Source organism: Solanum verrucosum, unplaced genomic scaffold (genome assembly GCF_900185275.1).
Source record: "Solanum verrucosum unplaced genomic scaffold, falcon-dt-bn FXZP01000094.1, whole genome shotgun sequence".
NCBI lineage: Eukaryota > Viridiplantae > Streptophyta > Magnoliopsida > Solanales > Solanaceae > Solanum > Solanum verrucosum.
The window spans coordinates 673,246-685,473 of record NW_026019970.1 but is presented as its reverse complement, the minus strand read 5'-3'; the positions used below and the strand labels follow the sequence as shown (position 1 = coordinate 685,473).

Genomic DNA, 12,228 nt, shown 5'->3' with positions numbered 1-12,228 from the left:
ACTGGTTCGTAATTGAAATATCATATTTTAGAAGCAAGATAAGGTTGATCAATAACGTACAGTCGAGTATCACAAAAAACAACTATGCTGTGTTGAGCAGGAAATCAAGCTATATAAGGGCTTAAATTTGCCAAAAAGCATACATGAGATGATCAGGTATTGCAAATTTGCGGGCTTGGCCCCAATACTATCAAAACCAAATTCAAATTTATCAATATGAAATTTTAGAAATCAAGACAAAAGAGAGAGCTGGGAGAGAAGCTCAAGCTTTGAGTTCCAGAATAGTGATTCCCTAAACAAAATTTTAGAAGGCATAAAATGACTCCACCCATGTTTTAAAAAAGATCAAAGATCAACCAAACTGCAGAACCAATTCCAATTTGATCCATGTCAGCAAAAAGATAAGGTGTAAAAATATATAGTAGCAAAAACTTACCAGGAAAATATCTGTCCCTTCTCTTCAACCAAACCTGAATATATTGCAGTTCCGCGGGAATCAAAACTGTAACCAAGATATGCCCACGAAGATTTTATAGAAGCTTTGAAGAAATCCTTTCAGCCATCAATTGAAGAAATAAAAGTGGATTTCACCGTCAAGTTACAAACATCAACAATCAGGTCAGATATTGCCAACACAAGGAGGAGGATCCCTTAGATAACCTCACCAGCATTCCTTCTTGTTAAAGTCCAGCGTCCATACAAGGAAACCAATTGGAAAGGTAAACTATAAATTAGAATCTGAAATTTTAAGCTGGACTATAGAATTAGTTCATGAAATTGGGTCAGGCAAATTTAGGATCAAATTCTAGTTTTTGTGCAGTTTTCAGGACAACCAAACAGAAGATTTGGAATTGAAAACTCCTATTCTATTCTGGTTCCTCAATTATCAGAGCAAGAATTAAAACCACAATATTTCAGGTCTCAATCTTCAAATCCAAGAAATTCTTGACTACCAGGATTAACTTCGGAATATTTACTAGTAGTTCCCTATATGTTACCTAAGTAATTCCTAGTGCCCCCTCCCCAAAAGTCCAAGTCATCACTACTTGATTCGTTAGTATCCTCAAATTCAAATTAACTTAAAGACTGGTTGTCATCAGAACAACTATCATCAATTTCCAACTCAAGATCCGACAAATTAGATTCGCTTGCTGAATAGTTCTCCTCTCCTATCTCGGCATTTCGTTTTCCTCTTGTGCTTCTTGAATCATCAAGGATGGAGTAAGCACTCCGATTACTTGGGTCACCATATAGGGCGACATGTCTGTAGTAGAGTTCAAGTTCCTTCTCAGCAATGGCAATGAAACGTCTCACAGACTCTAGCGACTGCTCATACTTGGATTTTTCTAATGCCTGAAGAAGGAGAATTGACCAGTAATTCTTACCATGGTTGAAACCAAATAGATAAAACAAAGATATAGGTAAATAGGACAGTCAAAATATTAAAAGTCAAACCCTTATGCCATAAGTATAGTGAACTGATTCCCAAAGGAGCAGTAAACATGTGAGGAACAGAGTGTGGAACTAATAAATGTCTGTGAGCAGACAGTGATGGCATAAATGGTAAGTTAAGTATCCAAAGGCCTATTTGCAGAACAAGATCGCTATGCTTTTCAGGATATAAAGTAACAGATAATCTGAGTAAAATAAAAGTTATTTTTGGTGTACATCCCTGCGGAAAAAAAAATGATGATCAAAGCTCATAAGTCACAACATTTAGTTTCAATTTCAAACTAAACAATAATCAATGAATTAAACATTCTGCAACCAAATCTCACAGTTCCAACCATCACCAAACAATGCAAAAACCAACCCGATCATTTCGTGGAAATTTATGACAAATGAAGCAATAAAGAATGTTGATGTAAAAGGATGAAATTGCAAACTGTAATGGGATATCTGTGGTGCAATGAAGGATGTGGTTCTTTTGTGATGTACAGTGAATAATACAAGTCACAAAAGGGTAGGAGAGTGGCTGTTGAGGTGGATTTCAGATGATCTACCTTGATATATTAACCCAGCTGAATCTATGAGCCAGGTCAACAATAAGCTGTTAAACATGGATTCAGCTACAGGTATGTATAGGATATACATATATATTACGGGTACGTGAAGTCTTTGATGATTTTTAGAAAAATTTCAAATCATCCACACAAGTACCCACACCTATTGCATACCTGTTTGGCATAGGAAGATCGAGAAAATGAAGGATCCACGCATCAATTGAAAGAGAATGACAGTGAAAGCTGGTGGGAATGTTGATGGTAGAAGGACTATGCACACTACATAAATGCATGATGAGAAACAATTACTTGGTAATTAAAGAAATTTAGCTCTAACAAACTTACCTTCTTCTTCGACAGTGTATCAATAGGAGACATAATTTCGGGTTGCACATAATCCCTTCCTCTGTAAAAAACTATTGTATCATCTGCAATTATCTGAATTGGGATGCCGCCACTCAGTCTTGCAATTTCATCGGCATATTCTTGGACTTGACCAGGTTTGCATATGACTTTGACTGTTTCATGCTTTTTCCAATGTAAATGCATATTAAGAATAACACCTCCAAAGACTCCCCTTCTGCCAATTGGCACATAATTAGACCTTTTTTGCCCCATCTTTTTGATATAGAATTGTTCTTCGCCAGTGAGAAAGTGTGGCTTAACCTCAGGACCTTGAACTTTGGAAACCTCATATCGCTTTAGTCTCTCAATTAACAAAGCTTCTTTGACTTTTGCCTGACCCAAGCCAAAACATGTCAGCTTTTGTTAAAATAAAAAACTACATTGTTTTCGTATAGAAGTCAAATGGAAATGGGAATAAAACAAATCTTAGCTTCAATAAACACAAACATAAGGTGACCACACCGAATTCTTCACATACTAAACCAGGAAAAAGGTAAGATAGATATAAAACCTTAACTACGAAATGTCTTCCATGCTTCAGTGAGGTAGCAACCACGCAAACAGGCACACTTGCTGTAACTTGGTTTTCAGTAGATGACACAAAAGCTAAAAGTAATTAAAAAGTAAAGAGGTTCCTTTCTTTCTCCAGTTTCAAGAAAATAACTGTACTCAATAAGTATTTCCACGCTGAAATCATAGAGAAAATAGATCTTTGCAATTACTACGAAAAACACAGCCAAGAAGATAAGGGAAAGAGACAAATCCGGGTTCAATAATGCTTCTACAACCTCGCTCTAATATATGAGTATCAAATGAGAAGAAGTAATATAAAAGATTACTCAAGAAGTTTAACAATACCAACAAATAACACATGTATAGATCTATTTGTCATTTTCCTCCAGCTTCCTATATCTTCCTTCCAACTTCCCCTTCTAATTTATTTTCTTGTCAACCAAATTGAAGAAAATAGGTTGAAGCTCATTCCCAAGATTCTTATAAATCATTACCCTGCCCAAGTTCTTCAATTCAGTTCATTCTTTATGCTATTGCAGATTATTAAGCTAATATAAAGATAACTATCATACTGGTCCAAATGGAATGGGATGGATATCGAGAAGACATACAGTCAAGACCAAATAGTTCGGGATTGAGCCATAGTAGTGGTAATAGTTAAACACACAAGAACTACATCTCAATTCCAAACAAGTTGGGGTAGGTGATATAAATCCTCAGCAGCAGCAGCAGCAGGAGTACTAATGACAAAATCAATCATTGGCTCCTAAGTGAAAAGGGAAAATCACTAGCTCACATTTTCTATCTTCTGCTTAATTCTTTCTTCAGCAGTGTCAAACTTCTGCTTCTTCTTCTTCCCCTTTAGACCAAGCCTTCTTGGATCCCTCTTATTTGCAGCATTTCTCTTCTTCTTCTCTCTCTTCCTTTGCAGTTTCAGCCTCTTCTTTGTCTTCCATTTCTCTTTCTTTGGTGCTTCCACTTCATGTGTCTCAAACTTGGGTTTCCCATCTTTTGTTATAACAAAATTCACACTTCCATGGCTAAAGTTCCTGAAGTCCCAACATGGGTTTTGTCGGATTAAGCTATTCTGAGGCACAAACCTTGACAAGTGCAAAAAGCTTTCTGGGTTTCCAAGAATTGGCCTGAATATAGAGACAAAAGTGGGAGATAATCAAAATTAAATCAGACATACTCCAGATAATCAAAATTAACTAGAAAAACAAGTGAAGAAATTTTTAAAAAGACATTAGCTTTACCTGTAAGAGGTAGAGGAAGAGGATAGAGGCCTGTGAAGTGAAAGTAACGGAAGTCTTCGGAAACCTCGAAATAGAGGAATAGCCATACAATGTCGTTGTTTGCCTTCAATGGGGCTGGCGAGCTACTTCACAGCAACGAGGACAGTGAAGACCCTCGAAATTAGGCTATTTATCACTGGATACAAAATAAAAGGGAAATTCACCATGTGTAGAGCTGGCAAATGAGCGGGTCGAATCGAATATGGACAAGTTAGACAAAAACGGATGAATTATCCAACTTACTATATTTTATGGATAAATAATGGGTTGAGTGATGAATAATATGGGTATCCATCTTATCCAGCACCAGTTTCAGCAAACTTAATCCAATTCCAGCATATAGAAAAAAAACTACTAATCCGTTGAAGAGAAATAAGTATAACCTAAGGGAAATATAGTTAAAAAGAGGTTCAAACAGGCTAAATTTAGCATCTGCAGTTCTTGAGAAAATGAAAAAAAAAAAAACAGATTTCTTATGCTCGAGGGTAGGTTCAAAATAGTACCTATGCACTGAACAATTTTGGTGCTTTAAGTTTGCCAAAAGTTAACACTTTTCATCTCCGTAAAATGTATAACAATCTATGTTCGTTAGATTTAATGCAAATTATGGGGAAAAGGTCATTCCGCTAAATTTTGGTAAGTTTAAGTAGGAAAGTTCAAAGAACCATCATGAGGTACATTCTCCCATAAACTGTGGAGCACTCCAAGCTTCTTCCGAAGGTTTAGAAGTTGAGTTCTTATTGGATAACAATATTGGAGGAATGTTAATGGTTACTCCAAATGTTTGTAAGGTACTTTTCCAGAAATCAAGTTGCTGATTAAGGAAGTAATATTGGAGTTATGAAGACATAGAGTGATGGGATGAGTGTTTTAGATTATTAATTTTTTACTTCTAATTAGTTTCTATTTTGAAGTGAAATTCATGAAAATTCATATATTTTCTTTTGTTCCGGTTCTTGTCTGCTTCTGCCGCTGTGATATGTAAAATTCTGACTACACAAAGATAGTCATAACACATCTATGAAATTCGAATGTGTTACTCTAGAGCTGTATTTGCCGATCTTATTACATCTAATGCTCCACAACTTTATTAATTAACTACAATGACAATTAGAATTGAAGTCCGAAAGTATATCATTTTTTTTTTTTGATGACAAAAAAATGTAAATCATTTTTATATTAAGAAATACATAGATTTCACTTACAAAGAGTAGAGAGGAAGAACAGTAAAAATTTATTTGTACTCTATGTTCACACAAAAACGTGTATAGATACATGTCATGTGTTTACACATAAACTTCTATCAATTAACCATAGTTAAATATTTATTCTCATCTCATCAAAATCACTTAACCATGACTAATTAATTTAATTTGGTTCAAACATATAGTTTAGTATTTACCATGGACAAATCTGGAGGTAAACAGTGTTAAAAGTGCATGTGAGATTTTTCCTTAGCTAGTAGACTTTTGATTACTCTGCTTATCTTTGGGTCATATATAACGTTGTGACAAATTAGGAGATCAACGATGATGTCACACATCGTATTGGTGAGGGGCGGATGAAATGGAGACTCGCCTATGGATACTTGTCTGATAAAAGAGTACCACCAAAACTTAAAGGTAAATTCTGCAAAGTAGATGTTAGACCACTTTGTTGTATAGGGCGGAATGTTGACCAGTCAAGAACTCTCTTATTCGGAAGATGCAAGTTGCTAAAATGAGGATGTTGAAATAGATGTGTAGGCCTACTAGGAGAGATAAGATTAAGAATGAGGATATTTGGAACAAGGTGGGAGTGACCTCCGTGGTGGACAAGATGAGGGAAGCGAGACTTAAATGGTTTGGGCATGCGAAGAAGAGAGGCGCAGATGTCCTAGAGAAAGGTGTGAGAGGTTAGTTATGGTGGTATGAGGAGAGATGGAGACATAGAGTAGGCTAGAGAAATATTGGGGAGAGGTGATTAGAACAAACATGACACAACTTCAACTTATTGAGAATATAACCTTATATAGGAGGGCATGGAGTCGCGGAAAATATTAGTAGGTAGTCGAGTGTTGTTTCGCTTTTTGGCGGAATTAGGCTTGGTGAGAGTCTGGAGCACCGTGTCTGTCATAGTATTAACCTTATTCATGTGGTTTCTCGCTTTTGATATCTGTTGCCAATTGTGTTTTGGTTACTACATTATTTCGTTGTTGTTACTATTCTTTTTTTCTAAATGCTTTGTATTGTTTTCCATATTAGTTGTCACGTTTTCTTCACTGCCATATTTCTTTTTTGATTTACTAACACTTGAGCCAAGGGTCTTTCGAAAAATCTAACTACCTTCATGAGATGGGGGTAAATTGGGTATGTTGTTGTAACCAAATAGAAAAAGAAAAAATAACATTTCCATGTTCGGCTAGTACACATAGGAACCAAGCCTACTGTATTAGAGTTGTCAAGTGAGTTAAAAAGAAATCCATTTTTTTCCTTCTAAGTTTTCTCCTCTACAATTCTTAACATTAGATAACTTAAGTCCAAATTTTGTAGTTCCTAATAGAAATATTAAGACTCATAGGTCCCCTATACATTTTGTACAGGGGTATACTTAAAAATCCAAACTGGATTACTTTATTAAAATGGAAAATGAAACAGCAACTTGATTAAACTGACAGGCAGGATGCGCAGTGTGAGAATTTCAGTGTGACAATTCGTCGAGCACCTCATGTGCACAACATATTCAGTGGACATGGATCATTTACCCTCCCAAATTTCGTGATTTATAGTTCGGTACAGCAGTTAATCATTGAGAAGCGTGACATGAGGAAGCAAATCAAAACATGAGCTCAACATTTTCACCGATTCACACACCCTATTTTCGAATTACCATGGACCTAGGGAAACATGGATGGAGGCCATCTAGATGCAGGGAAAGAGACGATATATGAAGAAGAAGGGAAGAGACAGAGAGAAAACTCACCGGAGTTATGGTGGAGATGGAGTCGCAGGCGCGATGGTGGTGGCAGTAGTTGTGTTTATGTGTTTAAAATGGCGAGTGGTCTCATTTTTTACGCGAATTCGTCAGTTTGAAGTCAACTCGTAAAATCTTTTATGGCAGTTTGAAAAGTGTCCTAATTAGATTTGGTGTAATTTACACGAGAAAATGGCATAAATAGTCCATTAACTATAAGAGTATGTCTAAAATGGTTCATTAACTATATACTTAACGGATTTAGTTTTTTAACTATTTAAAAACTTATTAGTTTTGGTCCCTTAACTATACACTTACCGATTTTAGTCTCTTAACTATAAGCTTACCGATTTTAGTCCTTTAAATATTCAAAAACTTATCAAGTTTGGTCTTTGTCCATTGTTTTAATATACAAATAGCTTAGATTAATATTAACGGAATCCATCCCCCGAGAAATTAAATCCTTTAGCAATTTTTTGTATTGTTTCTCTCTCTCCGCTACTTTTTCTTCAAATTAACCTTATGCGAAGAATCATAACCTCGATGATTTAAAATAAAATTCACGAGGAAAGAAAATATAAGTTATAATTTTATTCAACGAAGGATAAAATGAAGCATATTATTGCTACTAATGACTTGAATCTGCTTAACTTTATTATAAAAAAGAAAAAAATTATTACCCGTTAAATCCAAAGTTTGTACTCCAACGATTTCATTGAACGATCAATTTTATTATTCTATTCATTTTATTTACGTAAAGAAATTTGTGTAAATTAAATAAAAATCCACACTAATTAACATATTCAAGTGTGATTCAAGTCATCAACAATAATTATATGCTTAATTTTATCCTCATTGAATAAAATTAGGACTTATATCTTCTTCCTCATTAATTTTATTTTGAATCGTTGACATTATTGTTCTTTTCATAAGAGTAGTTTGGAGGAAAAAGGGCGGGAATAGAGAAACAACTTTAAAAATGGGTTAAAGATTTAATTTCATGAAGATTTTCGTTAATATAAACCTAAGCTATTTGTATTTAAAAATGGACAAAGACCAAACTTGATAAGTTTTTGAATACTTAAAGGACTAAATCGGTAAGTTTATAGTTAAGGAACTAAAACCGGTAAGTGTATAGTTAAGAGACCAAAGCTGATAAGTTTTTGAATAGTTAAAGGACTAAATCCGTTAAGTATATAGTTAAGGGACCATTTTAGACCTACTCCTATAGTTAAGGGACTATTTATGTCATTTCTCTAATTTACGCACTCTAATTTGTTTGAATGGTCATGTAATTATTTGGTTAGCACATAATTTGATGTAATTAGTTGGATAATTACATTCTCCAATTAAATTGCTGAAAATTACAATTTACATGGTGTAATTTTTTTTTTGTTTTAATTTATTTTCTATTCTATTATCCTTTTAAAAAAAAGTTATTTGTATTTTTTTTTTTTTTATGTTATGTTTATTTATTTCATTAACATAATTTTGTTAGTATTCTAATTTTTAAATTGAAGTAGAATCTATTTGTTAAGTAAGATTATAGACTTACGTTTTTTTGTTCTTTAAATATGATATGTTATGTTGAAATTTGACATAAGAGTATATGTCAAATTTTTTGTTTTGAATTGAGAACTTATATTATATTTTTAGTTTCATTTGTTTTAGTAGTGTTGACTAGGGGTGAGCATAAATACCTAAAAATCGAAAAATCAAATCAAATCAAATAATTCATTTCTTCGATTTTCAATTCGGTGTTATTTTTTTAAAAGTTTGATTCAGTGCTCGGTGTAAGGGTCTCAAAACTTCAGTGCACCGAAAAATCGAAATTTTATTAATAGATTAAAATTATATATATATATATATGTTTATTTATTTATGGGCATTTCCTTAACTAATAAGTGAATTTTAAATGAAAATCTAAAGCATTTTTCAATGGAAATCTCTTGCTGGCCAAAACTACGAACACTGAAACATAAAGCAGATACTGATCCCTTGCCATATATATATTGCCTAGGACCCCAAATTTGAGGTGCTTTATTTTTTTAAAAAAGTACTAATATAGGTTATAGGTGTTTTTTTTTATAAAAAATAATGTTATAAAAGGAAAAAAATATTAAAAATTTAGAATATTATGTCTCAAGAAAAATTAAGTGGAATGACTACAATAAACTTCATAAAAAAAATTTAAAAAAAATTAAGGACTTCGAACTTGGCTTTAGAGTTTAAGTTACTAATGTATTTGAGCCGTCCTTGCATAGCTCCTTCCCTATAAATACATGCATACATATCATTTGGGCAATTATTATATTAAATCATTTGAACAACTACTACTTCTCTTCTTAATTTCATTTACCACAACACTCTATTATTATTCCATTCCTAAAATGAGTGACAAAGAATCATCACCAATTATCAATAATTTGATGGAAATGAATGAAGAAGCACTCAAAAATCTTTCTTGGAATAAATCTGATCTATATCAGTGGGAAGGTTTTTGGTGCAATCCTTCTATTATGAAGGCAGCCATGGACCTAAAGGCAACCTTCAAATCATATCCTAATGATGTTCTCTTGGCATCTTCCATGAAAACAGGTTCTTGTTGGGGTTAGGGATGGAGAAGAAACAATTAGCGAGAAATTTTATTTATGAAGTTTATTTTTTCTATTCTCATTACATAAGTAATTTTTTTTATTTTCAAGATCTATCCTAGAAAAAATATTTTTTCAATTTTTTTTGACTAATCAGACATGAAAAACCAATTGAAAAATATACCAAGTACACACATTGTGAATATAGTTCTAAAAGATTTAGAATGTGGTATTTTCTTATGAGTTTTTTGTTGCGCGTATACATTTGAAAATTAGAATGTCCAATACTCGTATATATAGATCTCAAGTTATGTATATAAAATTCTATTCCTATTTTCAATATTTTATCGACATATATCAACTATATATTTTTGTTCTAATGTTTGTTGTTTGTCTTATAGGTTCAACATGGCTCAAGGCCATATGTGTATGCATCATGCAAGGTAATTAAGAGGAAGACGAAGATCTTTTGGTTAAGGGTAATCCTCATTTTCATGTTCCATCAATAGAGGCTATGAATTATTATACAAAAGCTTTAGCTCATGATCTATACACAATGCCCTCTCCAAGATTATTTCACACTCATTTACCTTATAGGGTTTTGCCAAATTCATTCAAAAATTCAGATAATTGCAAAATTATATACATAACAAGAAATCCTAAGGATACCCTAATTTCAATGTGGCATTTCATCAACTATAGTCATAAGCGCTTAGAAAATCCCTCTCCTTTAGAAGAAGCTGTGGAGTGCCTTTTGCAATGGGGTTCATCTTTATGGACCATTTTTTGACCATGTTCTTGAATATTGGGAAGAAAGTAAAAAAATGCCTCAAAAAATATTATTTTTAAAGTATGAAAACTTGAAAATGGACCCTAAAAAGGAGTTGAAAAAAATAGCCTTGTTTCTTGGAAAACCTTTTAGAAATGAAGAGGATTTGGAGATAGTTTTGAACAAGTGTAGCTTGGAAAGGCTTAAGAACTTGGAGGTTAATAAGAGTGGATCACTCTTCTATGGTGTCCCCACTAATTCATATTTCAGAAAAGGAATTATTGGGGATTGGAAGAATCACATGACACCTGAAATGGAAGAGCGACTTGACAAACTTACAAGCTTGAAACTTCAAGGGAGTGGCCTTCAACTTTGACTCTTCGAGTAATTATATACTATCTACTTTAATAAGTTTTTTCTATTACTTCATTCGACTTTGTAATATGTTTGATGTTTAAGTTCATATGTATTTTAGTTATCTTAAGCTCGAAAGTACTATCTTTTAATCCTTTATAATGTTGTTATGTAAGAGTGGAGTTTCAAAATATATATTATGGATCAATTTAGTATTTACATCCCTCTTCCATTATGTTTGTACATTATGATATTATGAAGAGTTCGCCTTTTATTTCAATTAGCGATATTAGAAAATTCGATTGATCCTTGAAGATGTAAAGGGAAAACAAATTTGAAAATATCCGTTGGGTGATATTTTTGACTAAATCCCCAACCTGAATTCGTGCAAAGATTACATTTAGAGCGTGTTTGGTAAGAAGGAAAATGTTTTCTTTCAAAACAAATAGATTTTTAACTTATTTTCTCATGTTTGGTTGGTGAGCAGAAAATATTTTTTTAATGTTTGTTGGTGAATGAATTTTTTTTCCAGAAAATATCTTTTATTTTTGGTTTGAGACTAAAAAAAAAAACTCTGTAGAAAAATAATTTCTGATCCGAAAATCAACCCCGATAATTGATCTAGGACCCGACCCCGACACTCATACTAGGACAAGATCCCAATGACCGTTCCAAAATCCGACCCTGAGATCTGACCTAGGACCTGACCCACAATTTTTTTATTTTTTGATAAAAAAAAAATTGACAGGGTTGCTGGGGTGGCGACTGGGGGTTGGGATAGGGGTGGGGGTGACATAAAAAATGAAATTTTTTAAAATTTGAAATATTTGTTCCAATTTTATTTTAAAAAAAGAATTTTAAATTGAAAAATTTTAATATATGATATATTTTTCAAAAACAATATTTTTTTTTAATTTTTTTTTTTACTGAAGTGGCGTGGGTGGGGGTGGCGTAAAAATTGATTTTTTTTAAAACAAAAATTGAAATACTTACCCAAAATTATTATTTTTAAAAAAATTGACGGGTCTGGCTTATTTGAGGGTGGGGGTGTGGTGTTAAAAAAATATAAATTTAAAATATTTTTCAAAGCAATTTTTTGGGGGGTTGGGGGTAGGGCTGGTAGGGGTTAGGTGAGTTAAAAATATCTTAAAATTTGAAACATTTTTCAAAAATAATTTTTAAATTTTGTTTTTTTTTTTTGATGTGGGTTGGGGGGGGGGGGGGCTGGCTTGGGGGTAGAGATAAAAATATATTTGAAATTTAAAAACAAGAAAATTTTTAATTTTTTTTTTCTTTTAATGAATGGGGAGGGTCGAGTTATGTACGGGGTATGGATAGGATAA

At 33.1% G+C, this 12,228-nt stretch overlaps 1 protein-coding gene and 1 pseudogene across 2 annotated transcripts; one reads left to right on the top strand and one right to left on the bottom strand.

The window, feature by feature from the left end:
• Nucleotides 1-1,040: 1,040 nt before the first annotated feature.
• On the bottom strand, nt 1,041-7,306 carry LOC125817090 (uncharacterized CRM domain-containing protein At3g25440, chloroplastic-like). 2 transcript variants are annotated; one of them, XM_049496667.1, is made up of 5 exons: nt 7,178-7,306; nt 4,178-4,352; nt 3,718-4,063; nt 2,349-2,741; nt 1,041-1,353 (listed from the first exon to the last, which is right to left on the bottom strand). In XM_049496667.1, exons 2-5 carry the CDS (start codon nt 4,261-4,263, stop codon nt 1,075-1,077), a joined length of 1,104 nt encoding a protein of 367 aa, XP_049352624.1. In that variant the 5' UTR covers nt 4,264-4,352; nt 7,178-7,306; the 3' UTR covers nt 1,041-1,074. The 2 variants fall into 2 exon arrangements, with proteins under 2 accessions (XP_049352624.1, XP_049352623.1); XM_049496666.1 differs by lacking the exon at nt 7,178-7,306 and adding an exon at nt 4,460-4,620.
• Nucleotides 7,307-9,558: 2,252 nt separating this feature from the next.
• On the top strand, nt 9,559-10,907 carry LOC125817065 (cytosolic sulfotransferase 5-like; annotated as a pseudogene).
• Nucleotides 10,908-12,228: the final 1,321 nt, after the last annotated feature.